The sequence below is a fragment of the Lithobates pipiens genome, unplaced genomic scaffold (genome assembly GCF_037356315.1).
Source record: "Lithobates pipiens isolate NorthernLeopardFrog02 unplaced genomic scaffold, aLitPip1_a1.2 Scaffold_19, whole genome shotgun sequence".
NCBI lineage: Eukaryota > Metazoa > Chordata > Amphibia > Anura > Ranidae > Lithobates > Lithobates pipiens.
The window spans coordinates 578,586,293-578,606,306 of NW_027507764.1; the positions used below are offsets into that span (position 1 = coordinate 578,586,293).

The 20,014-nt window shown below is 42.8% G+C and overlaps 1 protein-coding gene across 1 annotated transcript in view; it reads right to left on the bottom strand.

Moving 5' to 3' along the window:
- The window catches only part of LOC143998115 (uncharacterized), a 195,754-nt gene that overhangs the window by 143,402 nt on the left and 32,338 nt on the right, over nt 1–20,014 (bottom strand). The window contains exons 6-11 of the mRNA XM_077493859.1: nt 15,149–15,247; nt 14,373–14,474; nt 11,267–11,368; nt 8,948–9,046; nt 3,877–4,077; nt 278–379 (exon numbers count right to left, since the gene is read on the bottom strand). Coding sequence (XP_077349985.1) covers nt 278–379; nt 3,877–4,077; nt 8,948–9,046; nt 11,267–11,368; nt 14,373–14,474; nt 15,149–15,247 — 705 coding nt within the window. The remainder of the gene's footprint in view (nt 1–277; nt 380–3,876; nt 4,078–8,947; nt 9,047–11,266; nt 11,369–14,372; nt 14,475–15,148; nt 15,248–20,014) is intronic.

A 20,014-nucleotide genomic window follows, 5' to 3' on the forward strand; every position in this document is an offset into this window, starting at 1 on the left:
TTAACTCTACACCCCTTTCTGTACACACTGCCCCCCTTTAACTCTACACCCCCTTGATATCTACCAGGGATGAGGAGGTAACAGTAGAACACGGTGGCAATGGCCATGGCTGCGCCCTAGGTGGCAGTGCACCCTAGGTGGCCACCTAGTTTGCTTAGTGGTAGCACCGGCCCTGCATGCTGATAGCCAATCAAGTTACAGTCTAATTATTTTTATCTTCCCAGCTATCTCCATTGTCTTTCTATGAAAGCCCCAGGCAAAAGGGATCTGCACTCACGGCTCGTTCCATGTTAACGTCGGCTCCGCTTTTCAGCAGAATTTCAGCCACTTTTTCGCCATCTTTGATTCGGGCCGCGATATGTAGAGGTGTCTCCTGGTCCTAGGACATAATCAAAAGGTAAGGCAAGGATTTTTGTTTTGCTCAAACGTTCAAAAAAAATATCATGTTAGGCCAATTTAAGAAGTATTTGTTTTTAATGTGATCTCAAGCGGTCACTGTGTAGACATTTAAAGAGAACCTGTTATGGGAGAAGTGCATGGATTGCCAGTGCTGAAGTGCTTCTGGAAATTATGTCTTTGGCTTCAGTAGGCACAGAGATGGGACAAGACATGTCCATCTGCGTAAAGGCCTAGGACTTTAAAATCACTTTAAAGATAAGGAGAGGAAAAAATAAATAAAAAACAACAACAACAAGGTGTAATGTACAGCCCTGGCCAAAACTTTAGAATGACAAAATAATAATTTTCACAATGTCTGCTGCCTTAGCCTGGGTTCACACACTTGCGATGTGGGAACCAGCACAATCGGCGATTCAGTTCGCATTGTGCGCTATACAAATATTTCATTCATTCATTCATTCATTCATTCCACCGCCAGTTCCTGCATCGCATTTCCCCCCGCAGGCAGTTCACACTCCCCTCTACAAACCGCCGTGGTTCTCAATACAAAGTTAATGACACCCCCAGATCGGTTCACAGATAACAGTTGCGAACTGTGGAATTCGGACAGGAATTGGATCGTATGGGTGTGAACACCCAATGTGATCCGATTCCAGTACAATCCAATGCGAGTTTAGCCATACAACTGTATGGCTGAATTCGCATTGCACAGACACCGCATGCGATCCGCACCAGCAATACGGTGCAAATCAAATGCAATGTCTGTGTTCGCATATGTGTGAACCCAGGCTCAGTGTTTTTAGATCTTTTTGTCAGATGTTACTATGGTATACTGAAGTATAATTACAAGCATTTCTTTTTCAAGACCTCTGCAATTCCCCCTGGCATGCTGTCAATCAACTTCTGGGCCACATCCTGACTGATGGAAGCACATTCTTCCATAATCAGTGGAGTTTGTCAGAATATGTGGGGTTTTTTGTTCACCCGCCCCTTGATAATTGACCACAAGTTTTAAATGGGTTTCAGGTCCAGGGAGTTTCCTGGTCATGGGCCCAAAATTTTGATGTTTTGTTCCTCAAGCCACTTATCACTTTTGCCTTGTGGCAAGGTGCTCCATCATGCTGGAAAAGGCATTGTTCCTCACCAAACTGTTCTTGGATGGTTGGAAGAAGTTGCTCTCGGGGGGGTGTTTTTGTTCCATTCTTTATTCATGGCTGTGTTCTTAGGCAAAATTGTGAGTGGGCCCCTCACTCCCTTGACTTAGAGGCAACCCCACCCTTGAATGGTCTCAGGGTGCTTTACTGTTGGCATGACACAGGACTGATGGTAGCGCTCACCTTTTCTGCTCCGGACAAGGTATTTCCCAGATGCCCCAAACAATTGGAAAAGGCATCACAGAAAACTACTTTACCCCAGTCCTCAGCAGTCCAATCCCTGTACCTTTTGCAGAATATCAGTCTGTCCCCGATGTTTTTCCTGGAGAGAAGTGGCTTCTTTGCTGACCACCTTAACACCAGACCATCCTCCAAAAGTCTTCTCCTCGCTGTGTGTGCCGATGTCCTCACACCAGCCTGCTGCCATTCCTGAGCAAGCTCCGCACTGGTGGTGTCCCCCCGATCCCACAGCTGAATAAACTGTAGGAGACGGTCCTGATGCTTGCTGGACCTTCTTGGGCGCCCTGAAACCTTCTTCACAAATGCAGTGGAAATGTTTTTATGGAATTAAGTTCATCTTCATGGCAAAGAGAGACTTTACAATTAATTGCAATTCATCTGATCGCTCTTCATAACATTCTGGAGTATATGCAAATTGCCATCATAAAAACTGAGGCAGCAGACATCGTGAGGACCTATATTTGTGTAATTCTCAAAAGTTTTGGCCATGGCTGTACACAATATACAGCCTTCCTGTGTTCCCCTCCTTCCCTCAATGAACATGCATTTAAAAGGGCGTTTTCATATACACACATATGATACAGTAGAGAAAAGACTCAGGGGGACATTTAGAGGTTTATAAAAAAAAAAACAATAGGCAAGGCACAGGGCAATCTGAGCGGGATCCTGGGGCCCAGTGGATGATCAGGGAGTCCAGCTACAACTTTTATGCTCCTCTAGTACACCAGGGGGAGAGCACAAATGGTCAAATCTATTTCCTTACCCAGGACATCATTCTACCTTAATTTCTCTCGGGAGTCCCCCTGTCACTACTACCATGACCACCTTGCGACCTTTTAAGCAATTCTAACCTTGCACTCTCACGTTTTTGTGGGTCAATGCTTGGAATATGTATCAGAGCTCTATTATCCACTACAGGGCTCATTTACACTTGCTTTAATGGGGTTGTATACCCTCAGAAAAAAATAAAAACCCTGTAAGGCAAAGGCATAATGTGTTACTATGCACCAAATAGTAGCTCATTATGAAATACTTACCTTAGAACCAATTCCTCCCTGTATCGTAGGCCGTTCCACGCCAAGGGAGCTGACATTTTGCCCTCAGCGTGTCTTCCATATTCGCGGCTCTGGCACTGTGAGTGACCGGAGCCACGATGAGGTGACTCCCTGAATACCCCCAAAACAAAGCAAAGCTAACACTGAATAAAAGCCTCTCAAAAGCTGCAGGTGCTGTTAGCGAGTGTTGTCATAGGCTCCCATGGGGGCTGTGGAGACGGTTTTGAAGAACCAAGAAAGCAACATGGAGTATAATTTTTGAAGCGAAGCACAGCAAATGCAATGTGTCAACAGTACAGTAAGTGTCAGGGCTGCCCGCTCAGCTGTTGGCTAATTGCCAGCTCCTATCTTTCCACAGTGACTCACCTGTTGATGATATCCTGCTCGTCAGTCCTGCCTACTTAAGCCGTCCAGTCCAGATGATCTCTCTCTTCGCCTTGGTCAACATCACAGAGACTATCTCCTGCGTTCCTGTTAAAGACTTGCTTGGCTGACATCCCTTCTGGCTCCAGATTCTGCTTGCTGTTCCACTATGTTGATCTCTGGCTTCCTGACTTTCTGGCTTGTCTGACTGTACATTCCGGTTACCGTCACAAGTGTTCACCCAGTGCTCACAAATTCTGAACTTATCTTGCTTAATACACTGATTTCCCATGATTGTCAGCTCCATTTAGTGGCCATAATGCTGTATTTTTCTTGATTGAGGCCTTTCAGGAAAATACTACATTATGGCCACTAGACGGAGCTGAAGGTCAAAGGAAATCAACTTATTAAGCAAAAAATGGTCAAAGTTTGAGAGGGCTGGACCAATGCTTGTGACATTTGTTCAGCAAATTTTTTATAACTAGACCCCAGTGTGCTCAACCTATTTAGCATGGCTGTGCAAAGAACAAAGATGTTACATTCATTTATTTCAGCCAATCAAATTTGTAGTGGTGAGGTCAATGAAATCTCAGCAAGTGCCATTTATTACACCAAACTTACTTCTGAGGCATGCAAAAAAAAAATACCAGTATTTCAGGCATTACCTTTCCCCCCTTTGGCTGTACTTGTGCACCAAATCCAAGCAGGGTTTGTACTACGTGTGGCTTGCAGGCCTCCGTGGCGATGTGCAGAGCGGTGTAGTCCTCTTTAGTCCGGGCATCCACGTGAGCGCCCTTCTGAAGCAATGCTTTAACCACAGCGGTGTGACCTCTCCTGGCAGCGGCATGGAGACACACTGCGCCTGACTGTACACAGTATGACAGATTATTACTTTATTTATTTATTACAGGTACTTATATAGCACCATCAATTTATGCAGAAACATATATATCTTGGAAGTATTTAATTTCTTATATAACTCTAACAAATTCCATAGCGCTTTTTAGAGGGCACTGAATTAGCTGAATCATTCTGTGCCACAGAGGAGCTTACACTTCAGTGTACCCAAAACAGTAATGTAGGCCAACTATTAAGTGCCAACCGCACTCCTATTCAAAAGCCTAGGCTGAGCATCATACTAACAATATCATATATTATGACTGCACAGGGCACACTGAGCGCACTAGAGCATGGATTGAAAAAGAGATGTTGCCCACTCTGGGTCCACTAGAAGCCACCAATAGAGGAGCAGGAAAAACATGCCACAGTTTGGATGTTGGCATACAGAGCCAGTATAGGCAGACCATAAACACAAAGTTCAATATTTCACCAACTAAATGCAGAAACTGTAGGGACAGCAGCAATTAGGTTGGACTGAACTGGCAGGAAAGGGGCAATCTGGATGAGTTTATTATATACGAGAATGTGTTACTGACAGTCAGCATAAGGATGCTTGGGTAGTAGAAGAAAGGTGTGGGCCAGTAGATCTGTTAAAGCGATAGATATTCTCAGTCAGGTCATACGTTGTGTAGAGGGCAATGAGTGTCCTTTGGTAGCTCTCCCAGGCGTGGTGCTGCAAGGCTAAGTCTATATTTGAGTGGGGACTGGTTGTGCAAGGAAGAAATTGCCAAAAGTCCAGATTTAATTTTCTTTAGACTCTTGTAACATAAAAAGCCAATACGATGCAGGGTTCAAAGGGTCCACTTCATCAGGGCTTGTTACGGACAAACAAAGTATGTAGTTGACTGATACAGTTGGAGGCATCCTGAGGGGCAATTAGTGTGGACTTGACATTTTTCAGAACAGAAGGACTAACCGTAGGTATCCTAAAGTGCTTTTCACTAGGACCTGACAGAAAGTAACAAGTGGCTGCCCAGGAACAAACCTTTATCTCATTAATCTTTAGTTTTGGGATGGTGGACGTGCAATGGAGCCTACGGCCATACCTAGTAACAGGATTTGGAAGGTGGAAGTCCATCAGCACAGGGAATATGACCAGAGTTGGAATTGAAGCTGGGAATGCAGAGGAGTTGCCTGAGATGTTAGTGCAAAGTCACCCAATTTTCCAGCAAAGTCACCCATAGTCACCCAATTATCCAGCAGTGTGATTGTGCCTGGAAGGAATGCTATGATACCGAAGACCATTGTGGAGCATTACTATTAATTGGCTGAGAACTTGGCTTTTTGCATGAGCATTAATTATCTAAACTGGGAGAAGCTATTGACTAAGTCCAGCCACACACATATAGAGTTCTGTCCTCAGCCTATGGACTGCACAAGAAAATATATAATAGGTTCCTTCATTCAGGCTAAACAGCATTAATGAAGGAGTCTCCCCTGAAAGCTATTGTATGACAGCCGTCACTCTTTCTTTCAGGCTCCATTTCGACAAATTTCTGCTGCAAAATTTACTTTTGTCAAGCTACCCACAACTTAAACGTCAGCTGATTCAGCAGGTATTATTTGAGCGGTCTATGGCAGCCTTAACTTGTTTTACTAGTTGAGATTTGTTGCACGCTGAGAGGGTTGGACGTATTATCCTGCTGGCAGCTTGTGTTATAAGACTGATTATTCAATTTGTGCAAGTATTTGTAGCTGTATGACCTTTGATTTGATATAATTGGAATACACAGGAGTAGAGAAGGGGCGCGGACATTCTACATTGGATCTGGGAAATTGTATGATCCTTCCATATGGAGGTTAATCTGACTAGGTACTTAGTAGATCTATGGAGCGATCATACCAATTGCCCCTCGGGATCCATCAAATTTTATCAGTCTACTACATGCTTTGTTAAACAGTACCAAGCCCTGATGAAGTGAGACTCTGAACCCTGTAACACGTTGGCTTTTTGTGATACATACATACATACATACATTTGGACTTCATATGTTCCGCTTTGGCCATTTTCTCCTGCCACGCTCATGATGTCTGGGTGTCTGTATGCTTCTCTGGGCCATATAGTAGGCTATGTTGGCTGTGCAGATGATCCATGCTTTATTATACGGTATCATTCCAAACAGCTTAATTTCCATATAAAGACAGAAAATTCATCTTTATTGTAAGAGTCCACTAATAGATAAGTGTTTTGTAAGTGCTGGACAGAAACCACCAAATAAGGCCATCGAGCAGCAATTTATCTTTGCTTGTGTTCCAAGGTCTGTGCCTGGAAATTACAAATAGGTATATCCAAGGCATGGGGCGTCCAAAGTTTCCCATTTTATACCTTATATCATTATTAGTGGTTGTGCAATAACATACAGAGGTATTTCTCAAAGGAAAGGAGGAATTAACAGTAGAAACTAGCTTAACAACTCAACAGCCATCCACCTTCTTTCCATCAATTTGTTACTACTGTGCTCCTCCAGTTCAAGCAGCGGTTATAACTCTCTCATTTAGTGAAATCCTGTTTATTCCACTGCTGAAGCAGATAGGAATTCATAAAACTCAGAGGTGGGTTGAGACTCATTGCTGGAGTCTTACTTTGGGATGGTGGGCAAAAAAAGACTAAAATCGTCAAGGGAAAACCAAGGCTTTTCCAAGGTTCTGAGAGTTCCCACATCTGCACAGTTGAAAATGATCAAATGTCAGAAATCTACACCAGACAATATTAGACGCACTTAAAGTTTGATGCTAACAGTTCTTTCAAGAGCTTTGTGTCTCACCTTTGTTTCACGGCATTATAATATCAGTATTTTAATATTGTTTAGTCCAGATTTTAGACTTTTGATCCTTTGCAACGCTGAAGAGGGACTCTAACAACCCCTAAAATATATTGGCCTTTGTTAGGTGATTTTAAAAAAAGTGTTATTCTGGACTTTTGAACTTGGAGGATCTAGTAGTAGTTGGTCACATTCAAATGGACTTGTTCTGTAATGTTGAAGATGCTTATCTAAGCCACTAATTCAGTTCTAATTTATTTGGAGACGCTACAAAATGTTTTCAACATTATAGGACAAGTTTAGTTGAATGGGACCAACTACTACTAGATATGCTATTATTTGAATAGATAATGCCGCGTACACACGATCGAATTGTCCGGCGTACTTAGTCCGGCAAACAATCCGGCGGATAGTCCGGCGGACTTTCTACCGAATGGACTTGGCCACACACGGACACACAGAAAGTCCGGCGTTTGCTAGCGTGATGACGTAGAGCACGTACGACGGGACTAGAAAAAGGAAGTTCAATAGCCAATAGCTTCCTTTTCGTACTTGCTTCTGAGCATGCGTCATTCTTAGTCCGCCGGACTAGCATACTGACAAACGAATTGTCCACTGAAACCCAAGTCCGGCGGAAAGATTGGACTGCAAAAATACTTTCTAAGTCCGCCGGACTTTACGCTGAGAAAGTCCGCTGAAGCCCACACACGATTGAATTGTCCGGTGAAATGCGTTTCGGCGGACTAAGTATGCCGGACAATTTGATCGTGTGTATTAGAGACTTCAGAGATATGCATGGAGTGGTGCTTCTATTCCTTAGCCTATATTTGAATTTTCCTAAGGACCAACTACGTTTGGAAGTCCTATTACAAATAGAGCTGCCAGTTGACTCCAATACACTTTTTTAAAAAGAGAAGTTTGACCCAAAGCTTTTATATCCATACTTCTCTTGTAGAGTGCATTTACTTTTGCTCTCTTTTGACCCAGAGTCAGCTGATAGTGGGCTATTGTCCACTATCAGCTGATATGGCAGAGGCTCTGGAATCCTGACACTATTGTCAGGATCAACCCACCTGCCTGATTAACAGCTGGCTCTCAGTGCATGGCTGAGTATTGAAGCCAGCTGCTCCCATCGTCCCTTCAGCCTAGCGCTCCAGTGAGTTTTTTTATTAACCCAATTAGAGTCACAATAGTAGTCTGTGTTTTCCTTACCTAGGTGCTTATTTAGGCCAGGGAAAGGAAAATATTCGTAAGACTGACGTTTAGGAGTTAGATGCATTGGTTGATTTATTTTTTATACAGTTATTACGTTTCGTACAGTTTTCTGCAGCATTAAATTTACTGAAAATATATGATGCCCTTTGGTAATTTCAGAGGCTGCACTTAAGGCTGCCTATATCTACAAAGTTGAGTCATCTCCATCTCTTCCTTCACTACCAAAAAAAAAAAAAGTCTAAAAAAATGGGCTTTAGCAAACAGGTATGATTTATTTCTCTTAGCCCTTGTACACACGGTCGGACATTCCAACAACCAAATCCGTCTGATTTTGTCTGATGGATTTTGTCTGACGGATTTAGTCCGAAACTGTTGCATACACACGGTCGGACAAAGTTGTCGGAAAATCCTATTGTTCAGAACGTGATGGCGTTATTTCGTTACGACGGGAATACATTCAGGCTAGTAGCCAATAGCTTTGGTGTAGGAATTTGATCTGAGCATGCGTGGCACTTTGTCCGATCGGAATTCTCTACACATGATCGGAGTATGTCCGATCGGATCATGATGTCGGAAAGTTTGATAGCCAAGCTGGAAAACTTGGTCCGTCGGATATTCCGATGGAAACAGTCCGATGGAGCCCACACGCGGTCGGATTATCTGACAACACGGTCCGATCGGACATTTTCCGTCGGAATGTCCGACCGTGTGTACAAGGGCTTAGGGTGATCACAGACTTAGAAACAAATGTGTTTTTTCTTTAATGAGCTGATCACAAAGGGGGATATGTAATGCCATTGAAACCCCCCATTTGTATTCCCAATTACTTGCAGTATGTGTCCCCATTGAGTGATCTTACCTTATTTGGCATATGTAGCAGGACCCCCTTCTTCAGGAACGACAGCGCCGTCTCCGGGTGTCCACACTGAGAGGCAATGTGCATCAAGGTGTCTCCATCCTGACATCGAAAGTATTACCATTATTATCCTATCACAGCACCCATATTTCTCCTATGACAGGTTTACTTTAAAAGCTAAACTCTGGGCTACTAAACAAAATCATTTATTAAAAATCACTAAATCCATTCAAATATTGCTATTATAATTACTCAAATATGTGATTATATTAGTGCATTGTAACACCCTGCTCAGCAATAGCCTTGTACACTCTTCAAGGGTTTGCTAGAATTGTATGGATATGTTAAGGTGCTAATTAGCGCTAAGCACGTTGTAGAGATGACCACCAGACATATTTCTAAACTCTGGGGATAAAAACATACATTTTACACAGAAAGAGGCAAAGAATATAAAAAATTACACCTTTTGGATTCTGTGTTACATGTCTGGGGGGGGGGGGACCTGGACATTGATGTCTACAAGAAACCGACCCACACAGACCAGCATCTGCTTTTTGACTTCCGATGGAATACAAGCTGGGCAATCAACATCTGCCTTGACATATTCCAGTGTGACTGGATCAATGTGACTGAGTTACCTGTGTAGCTCTAAATATTTGGGGTACAGTATATAGCCGCCAATCATGAGAACTGAAAAAGAGCTTGGATAAGCTGTCAAATGTGTTAGCCCTTGTACACATGGTCAGACATTCCAACAACCAAATCCGTCGGATTTTGTCTGTCGGATTTTGTCCGACGGATTTTGTCCGAAACTGTTGCATACACACGGTCGGACAAAGTTGTCGGAAAATCCGATTGTTCAGAACGTGATGACGTTAATTTCGTTACGACGGGACTACGTTCACGCTAGTAGCCAATAGCTTTGATGTAGGAATTTGATCTGAGCATGCGTGGCACTTTGTCCGATCGGAATTCTCTACACATGATCGGAGTATGTCCGATTGGAGAATTTTGTCTGGAAATTTTACCAACAAGTTGGAAAACTTGGTCCGTCGGATACTCCGACGGAAACAGTCCGATGGAGACCACACACAGTTGGAATATCCGACAAAATGGTCCAATCGGACACATTCCGTCGGAATCTCCGACCGTGTGTACAAGGGCTAAAACGTTATAGAACAAGTTCAGTTGAATGTAACCGACTACTACTAGCAATATGGAAGACATTTCTATTTTTGTACTATTCAACATAAACTTTGTGCAATCATAAATATAAAAATAAACAACTAAATAATAACAATAAAATTATAATATAAAAATAAATTAAATAAATACACTTAGTACAATCAGACTGTAATGTACCCGGCTTTATCCTGGAGGCTTTATTACAGAATGGGAGAGCAGAGGGATGACCATATCAGTAGCTGCTAATCCATCACCCAATAAGAAGGTTGGGGGAAGGTCCTTGACAAAGCTGTGATGTTTTGAGCATAGGGAGGTCACTGACTTGTCTGTTGTGCCTAGCAAGGATGTCTGAATCATAAGACTAATGCAGGCCATACATGGTCGAAATGCGAACAAATTTTCTTTTCAAAATCAGAACGTTTTTTTTTTTTGTGATCCGATGATGCCACCATTGATTTTTCCAAATTCGGCAAACCAAGCCTTCAATTTCACCTCATGTTGCTACAGAAAATAATCTTATTTTCTCTCTGTAAATTTTCTTTTCTTATTACATTTCTCGCACGATTCTCCCATCATTTATTCGAAAATCTTTAGTTTTTCAAAAAATATAACTTTTGCGCAAAAGCTTATTGTGTTTTTTTTTTAACCAACAATATGTAGAAGAATACATACATATCATCCTAAACTGAAAAATATATATTTTTTTATATTTTTGGTTATTTATTATAGTAAAAAGTAAAAAATAATGCTTTTTTTTAAATTGTCGTCGCTCTTTTTTTGTTTATAGCGCAAAACATTTAAAACGCAGAGGTGATAAAATACCACCAAAGGAAAGCTCTATTTGTGGGGGGAAAAAAAAGGACATCAATTTTGTTTGGGAGCCACGTCGCACGACCGCGCAAATGTCAGTTAAAGCGACGCAGTGCCGCAATCACAAAAAGTGGTCTGGTCTTTGGCCAGCCAAGTGATTAATGCATGGCCAGCATCAACCCTTCGTCTTGTTTTACTACGAAGGCCAGCCTGAGTCTTCCTCAGCACAAATACGCCGCTATTATTAAGGTTAGCAAATAATTCTCAACTGTTAATAAACGGGAGTAAGAAAAAAAAGTATGCCGATGAATAAAAATATCTACTTGCCTTGGTGCGCGCCATAACATTCGAATTAAACTTGTCAGTCAGATTGTCCACTATGGCGGTGTTCCCTCTCTCTGCCGCGATGTGCAGCGCTGACCGCTCCAGCTGCAGAGAACAAAAATTATCAGTAAACAGCTTGACAGCTTTCCATTCCTTTCAATGCACTCCTGTAGTATACACACATAGTACAGGACCTTAGTGATTAGCCGGGGCGGACTGACAACTCATGGGGCCACCGGGCAATAGGAGATTATGGGGCCCCCGGCAATAGGGGAAGATTATGGGGCCCCCAGGCAATAGGATATTAGGGGGCCCCCAGGCAATAGGAGATTATAGGGCCCCTAGGCAATAGATTATGGGGCCACACAGTATACACACACAGAATACACATACACACATTGAAAAGATACTGGAGAGGCAGGGCAGCTATAATCTTGGGATTTTTAAAAAAACACAGATTTTTACATACTCTCCCTGGTTTTATTGAGGCTGGCAACCCTGATGGGGCCCCTTAGTGGCATGGGGCCCTCGGGCAGTGCCCGAGACCCCGAATGGTCAGTCCGCCCCTGTGATTAGCACTATTGCCTTGCAGCACTGAAGTTCAGGGTGCCGTTCCCATTTTTCGTATAAATATTGAATATTCTTCCTGCAATGTGTGCCGTTTTCACAAATATATCACTCAGTTGCTTAGACTCTGATCACATCAGCCTAAAGTGTGCCTGTGATAAGGCACATTAGAGCGCAAGCTCCTGGGTATTAATGATTTATATAAGTGCTTTTATGTACTCATGCTATTGCAATATGAGAAATGTATAACATGAGGACAAGACTTCAGAGATTGTAGGATAAGAGTAACATCTCCATCTGATTAAAGCGGAGTTTGCACTATTGCCTTGTACACACGGTCGTAAATTGCGACGGAAAAGGTCCGATTGGATTATATTGTCGGAAAATCTGATCGTGTGTGGGCTCTATTGGACTTTTTCCATCGGAAATTCAGACGGAAAAAATTTGAGAGCAGGATCTCAAATTTTCCAACAAAAAGATCGGATCGGACTTTTTCCAATCGTTTGTATAAAATTCTGATCAGACAAAATGCCACACATGCCCAGATCAAATTACGAGACCAAAGCTATTGGCTACTAGCCTGAACGTAGTCCCGTCGTAACGAACGTCATCACGTTCCGAACTATCGGATTTTCCGACAACTTTGTCCGACCGCGTGTATACAACACCAGTTTAGGACAAAATCCGCCGGAAAAAATCAGACGGATTTTGTTGTCGGAATGTCCGACCGTGTGTACAGGGCATAAGTCTGCCTATAACATTCTGACCAACTAAAAAAATGCCCACCTGTAGAAAACAGAAGAAGGCACCATGGATAAATCTTTAATATATTAATGCAAAATATTTTGAGTGTATTTAGTGAGCCCTGTAAAATGCCTTTTAAGTTATTTTTATCAAGTGATTTATTAATTATTTTATTTTTATTTATTTAAGTGAACCTCCAGAATGGGTAAAAGAAATAAGCATAAAAAGCCTGCCTTTTACATTAAGGTGTGAATTTGAATATGACCACTAGGTGGAGACATGTGCACACATACAGTATTATGTGTGTGCTGATAGAACCAGATTTTATGGTGAGAACAAAAAAGTCCTCCAGTAACCAGTGTTATCCACCATAGTAAAACCTTCCCAAAAAAAAGATGTCTTGGGGTATTTAAAGTAAAAGTAATATAAAGAAGTTATTTAAAGAATCAGCTATGTATTCCTGTGTGGGCTCAGAGAAGAAAAGCCCCCCATGTCAGCAAAAATATAGGAATACAGGAAAAGTTTGTGTTAAGGTTACATGGACAGTTAGTGTTGGGATTTACAGAGAAGTTTGGTGTTGAGATTAAAGGGAGTATCTGTAATACTAATACTTGTTAGGATTACAGGGAGGAATGGTGGTGTTAGGGTTGCAGGGAAGATTTGAGTTAGGGTTACATGAAGGGTTAGTGTTAGGATTACAGGAAGGGTTGGTGTTAGGATTACAGGGAGGGTTGGTGTTAGGGAAGATTTGAGTTAGGGTTACAGGGAGGGTTAGTGTTAGGCAGGGCTCAAGTCCTGCGGGAACGCATGGGAACGGAGTTCCTGTACTTTTTCCACAACAGGAACTCAGTTCCCGTTAGCAGCCGTGTCCTGCAAGACTTTGAAGTATGCGAGGTGTGTGGCAGGTGCTACACCAGCAGACGCCGACACAGCTCACAATAGTAAGTGCTGCACACCTGACCATTCAGGCATTGCCAGTAGGGGGCCCCATGACAGATTCACAGGGTTACAGGGAGGGTTAGCGTTAGGGGTTACAGGGAGGGTTGGTGTTGGGATTAGTGTTTAAAGTGTTGGTGTTAGGGTTGCAGGTGATATTTGAGTTAGGGTTACAGGGAGGGTTAGTGTTAGGATTACAGAGAAGGTGGGTGTTGAGATTAAGGGGAGTATTAGTGTTAGGGTTACAGGAAGTGTTAGTATTACAGAGCGGGTTAGTGTTGGGTTTAAAGGGAGGATTATTGTATGGATTACAGGGAAAGTCTGTGTTTGGATTAAAGGGAAGATTAATGTCAGGGTTACAGGAAGGGTTATTGTTAGAATTACAGGTAGGGTTGGTGGTATTAGGTTTGTAGGGAAGATTTGAGTTAGGGTTATATTGAGGGTTCTATTAGGATTACAGGGAGGGTTAGTGTTAGGGTTGCAGGGAGGGTTGGTGTTAGGGTTGCAGGGAGGGTTGGTGTTGGGATTAAAGAGAGGATTAGTGTTTAAACGGTTGGTGTTAGGGTTGCAGGGAAGATTTGAGTTATGGTTATAGGGAGGGTTAGTGTTAGGAATACAGGGAGGGTTGGTGTTGGGATTAAAGTGAGGATCAGTGTTTAAATTACAGGGATGGGGGGGGGGGGTTTGTGTTAGGGTTACATGGAGTTATAGCTCAGTGGGGGGAGATCACTGTACTAACATTGGATTGTTAGTACAGAGGCTCCTCCCAATCTCTTCCGTTTTTTTTATTTCGTTCAGCACACTGGGTTGAACGAATAAAAAAAACAAATACTGTGTACCAGGCTTTAGAGGTTCCGATTACCTTATCGGTGATGTTGGGGTTGGCTTTACACTGATGTAAAAACTTCACCATGGCTTCATCACCTTCCCAGGCAGCAATGTGTAGCGGGGTCTGCCCTTCATCCTATGGAATAAAATCGCACAACACATAACTTACAACTTTCTGTAATACCCCAATGACTTCAATATATACAATGAGATCAAAAGTCCACCCAAAACTGAGATTTCTCTGATTGGCTAATTCTAGGGAGCAACATCACCGTACTCCTTCAACATTGTATCCCTGTGCTGAGTTCCCGGGTCTGTACACCCGCTGTGCCCATTAAGAGAGGTTCCCAAAATCCCTCCTCTGAGTTCCCGGTCTGCACATCTACTGTGCCCATTATGAGGGGTTCCCACCATCCCTGTGCTAAGCTCCTGGATCTTCACGCCTGCTGTGCCCATTATGAGGGTCTCTCACCATCACTGTCCTGAATTCCGAGCATGAACACACGCTGTGCCCATTATGAGGTGTTTCCACCATCCCTGTTGGATATTTTATTGTTCTTAATGTTATGGAGGATGTAGGACAATGACTTGGAACTGACAAAGGCTGATTGGAACAGAGTCAGGAATGATGTTAGTCATACTCTTTTGGGGTATAGAAGATATATAATAATATATAATCCCGGGTCTGACCATCTATACCTAAAATATCAGTTTTGGGTGGACTCAGAAGAAGTTCTGAGACCCGTGTGGTTGTTCTCTCTCTCTGGTGTGATTAGTAATGTACGGAGTGTGGTGATTCCAGGTACTTACATTCCGGCCATCCACAGGAGCTCCACATTCCACCAGGAGTCTGGCCACCTCCACATCTCGCTTTCTACAACAGGCATGAAGTGCTGAGTCACCACATTTCTGTTATCGACAGGCAGTACAGTGACACGTTATACTCCAATCACATCACTGGGACTGTACACTGATCATCATCATCAATAAAATGCTGCCCCCTGGGCAACAGGAGAGCAACCCAGAGTATTTCAGGAGAGTTAGATAGAGAAAGGAGAAGAGTCCTCCAGCAGAGTATCTCAGGAGAGGAGAGTTATAGAGGAAGGAGCAGGGTCCTCCAGCAGAGAAGAGTATTTTAGAGAGGAGAGTTATAGAGGAAGGAGCAGAGTCCTCCAGAAGAGAAGAGTATTTCAGGAGAGGAAATTTATAGAGGAAGGAGCAGAGTCCTCCAGCAGAGTATCTCAGGAGAGGAGAGTTATAGAGGAAGGAGCAGAGTCCTCCAGCAGAGTATCTCAGGAGAGGAGAGTTATAGAGGAAGGAGCAGAGTGCTCCAACAGAGAAGAGTATTTCAGGAGAGGAGAGTTATAGAGGAAGGAGCAGAGTCCTCCAGAAGAGAAGAGTATTTCAGGAGAGGAAAGTTATAGAGGAAGGAGAAGAGGCCTCCAGAAGAGAAGAGTATTTCAGGAGAGTAGAGTTATAGAGGAAAGAGCAGAGTCCTCCAGCAGAGTATCTCAGGAGAGTTATAGAGGAAGGAGCAGAGTCCTCCAACAGAGAAGAGTATTTCAGGATGGGGGAGTTATAGAGGAAGGAGCAGAGTCCTCCAACAGAGAAGAGTATTTCAGGAGAGGAGAGTTATAGAGGAAGGAGAAGAGTCCTCCGGCAGTACAGAGTATTTCAGGAGAGGAGAGTTAGGTAGAGGAAGGAGCAGAGTCCTCCAGCAGAGTGGAATATTTCAGGAGAGGAGAGTTATGCCGCGTACACACGACCGGACTTTGACAGCAAAGGTCCAACGGAACGAATCCGTCGGACAATTCAATCGTGTGTGGGTTTCATCGGACCTTTGCTGTCCAAAAATCTGACGGACTTTAGAAATGGAACATGTTTCAAATTTTTCCGCCAGAACTCTGCCAGACCCAGTTCCGATCGAGAAATCCGCTCGTGTGTGTGCTAGTCCGACAGACAAAAACCGACGCTAGGGCAGCTATTGGCTACTGGCTATGAACTTCCTTATTTTAGCCCGGTCGTATGTCATCACGTTCCAATCCACGTTCATTCGGAAAGTCCGTCGTAACTCCGCTGAAAATCCGTTGGAAAGACCATTGGACCTAGTCCCTCAAAAAGTCTGGGACGTGTGTACGTGGCATAAGATAGAGGAAGGAGCAAAGTCATCCAGCAGAGCAGAATATTTCAGGAGAGGAGCGTTAGATAGAGGAAGGAGCAGAGTCCTTGAGAGATCTTTTCCACAGTTATAGAAAAGTTACATTGAATTTTGAAGGTGCTTTTCATCACTATTATATGGTAATAAGCACATTGAATGGATGGATTTCAGGTCCCTCTAGAGAAGGATAATTACTACATCACTCAAAGACATTGTGGATAATTGTGTTCTTCCAATTTTGTGGTAACAGTTTGATGAAGGCCCTTTTCCGTTTCTACATGACTGTTCACGGTGTACAAAGTCAGCTCTACAAAGATAGGGTTTGATGAGTTTTGTGTGGAAGAACCCGAGTGACAGTAGCCCTGAACATATTTGGGTTGAACTGGAATCCTTCTCATCAAACATCAGTACCTGACCTCACAAATGGGCACAAAATCCCCAAAACATTCTCCAAAATCTATCAGAAAATGTTCCCCGAAATATGGAAGCTGGTAAAGCCACAAACGGGGACCAAATCTTTTTTAATGGCCATGGTGGAGGGCGGGGGGCGAGGGCCCCATATTAACCACTTGCCGACCGGCTCACGCCAATATATGGCAGTAAAGTGGCACAGGTGCACAAAACAACATACCCATACGTTGCTGCATCATCGGCGGCTAGCGGGCGTGTGTGCTTTTATAGTACTGATCACTGTATAAATGCCAATGGTCTCAAAATAGTGTCAAAAGTGTCCGATGTGCCGCAGTCATGATAAAAATCGCAGATTGTCGCCATTACTAATTAAAAAAATAAATAATAATAAAAATGCCATAAATCAATAACCTATTTTGTAGGCGCTATAATTTTTGCACAAACCAATATACGCTTATTACGTTTTTTTTTTTAACCAAAGATATGTAGAAGAATACATATCCTTCTAAACTGAGGAAAAAAATTAGCTTAAATTGGGGATATTTATTATAGCAAAAAGTAAAAAAAAAAAAAAAAAAAATTATATATATATATATATATATATATATATATATATATATATATATATATATATATATATATATATATATATATATATATATATATATATATATATATATATTTTTTTTTTTTTTTTAATTGTCGCTCTTTTTTTTGTTTATAGCACAAAAAATAAAAACCGCAGAAATGATCAAATATTATCAAATGAAAACTCTACTTGTGGGAAAAAAAGGACATCAATTTTGTTTGGATACAGCGTGGCACGACCGCGCAGTTGACAGTTAAAGCGACACAGTAAAAAATGTGTAATGGCCTTGGAGGAAAAGGTGGCCAATTCCATGTTAATGGCCATTGGGGAAGAGAGGGCCAACTCCATATTAATGGCCATTGGGGAAGAGCGGGCTAACTCCATATTAATGGCCATTGGGGTAGAGAGGGCTAACTCCATATTAATGGTCATTGGGGAAGAGAGGGCTAACTCCATATTAATAGCCATTGGGGAAGAGAGGGCCAACTCCATATTAATGGTCATTGGGGAAGAGAGGGCCAACTCCATATTAATGGTCATTTGGGAAGAGAGGGCCAACTCCATATTAATGGCCATTGGGGAAGAGAGGGCCAACTCCATATTAATGGTCATTGGGGAAGAGCGGGCTAACTCCATATTAATGGCCATTGGGGAAGAGAGGGCCAACTCCATATTAATGGTCATTGGGGAAGAGCGGGCTAACTCCATATTAATGGCCATTGGGGAAGAGAGGGCCAACTCCATATTAATGGTCATTGGGGAAGAGAGGGCCAACTCCATATTAATAGCCATTGGGGAAGAGAGGGCCGACTCCATATTAATGGCCATGGGGGAAGAGAGGGCCAACTCTATATAAATGACTATGGGGAAGAAGGGGCCAACTCTATATTAATGGCCATGGGGGAAAAGAGGGCCAACTCCTGATTAATGGCCATGGGGCAAAAGAGGGCCAACTCCATGTTAATGACTATGGGGAAGAAGGAACCAACTCTATATTAATGGCCATCGGGAAAGAGAGGGCCAACTCCATATTAATGGCCATGGGGGAAAAGAGGGCCAACTCCTGATTAATGACCATGAGGGAAAAGAGGGCCAACTCCATATTATTGGCCATGGGGGAAGAAGCAGCCAACTCCATATTAATGGCCATGGGGGAAGAGTGGGCCAACTCCATATTAATGGTCGTGGGGGAAGAAGGAGCCAACTCCATGTTAATGACCATGGGGGGAGAAGGAGCCAACTCCATATTAATGGTCATGGGGGAAGAAAGGGCCAACTCCATATTAATGACCATGGGGGAAGAGAGGGCCAACTCTGTATTAATGACCGGCCTAAACTGAGGAAAAAAAAATTTGGGAATATTTATTATAGCAAAAAGTAAAAAATATTGTATTTTTTTAAAAATTGATGCTCTTTTTTTGTTTATAGTGTAAAAAATAAAAAGCGCAGAGGTGATCAAATATTACCAAAAGAAAACTACTTGTGGGGAAAAAAGGACATCAATTTTATTTGGGTACAGCGTGGCGCGACCAGGACGCAGTGCCAATGAAGCGACGCAGTGCCATATCGCAAAAAATGGCCTGGTCAGGAAGGAGGTAAATTCTTCTTGGGCTAAAGTGGTTAATGGCCATGGGGGAAGAAGGGGCCAACACCAAATTAATGGCCTTGGAGGAAAAGGTGGCCAATTCCATGTTAATGACCATGGGGGAAGAGAGGGCCAACTCCATATTAATGGCCATGGGGGAAGAGAGGGCCAACTCCATATTAATGACCATTGAGGAAGAGAGGGCCAACTCCATATTAATGACCATTGAGGAAGAGAGGGCCAACTCCATATTAATGACCAATGAGGAAGAGAGGGCCAACTCCATATTAATGGCCATGGGGAAAGAGAGGGCCAACTCCATATTAATGGCCATGGGGGAAGAGCGGGCCAACTCTATATTAATGGTAGTGGGGGAAGAGGGGGCCAACTTCATATTAATGACCATGGGGGAAGAGAGCGCCAACTCCATATTAATGACCATGGGGGAAGAGAGCGCCAACTCCATATTAATGGCCATGGTGGAACAAGGAGCCAACTCCATATTAATGACCATGGGGGAAGAAGGATCCAACTCCCTATTAACGGTCATGGGGGAAGAGAGGACCAACTCCATATTTATGGTCATGGAGGAAGAGAGGGCCAACTCCATATTAATGGCAGTGGGGGAAGAAAGGGACAATTTCATATTAATAGCTATTTAGGAAGAGAGGGCCAACGTTTAAGGGCCATGGAAGGGGAAAACTTCATATTAATGTCCATGGAAGGAACCAACTCCATATTATTGGCCTTGGGGAAAGAGGTGGCCATGGTTTTGGAATAGGAAGTCCAACAAGCTCATATAGATGTGATGGTTAGGTTTCTACAAATCTTTGACCACATACTGTAACTAGTTTGAGATATATATATATATATATATATATATATATATATCTCAGGACTTATCTATACACAATGTACCATCAGCCTTCTTAC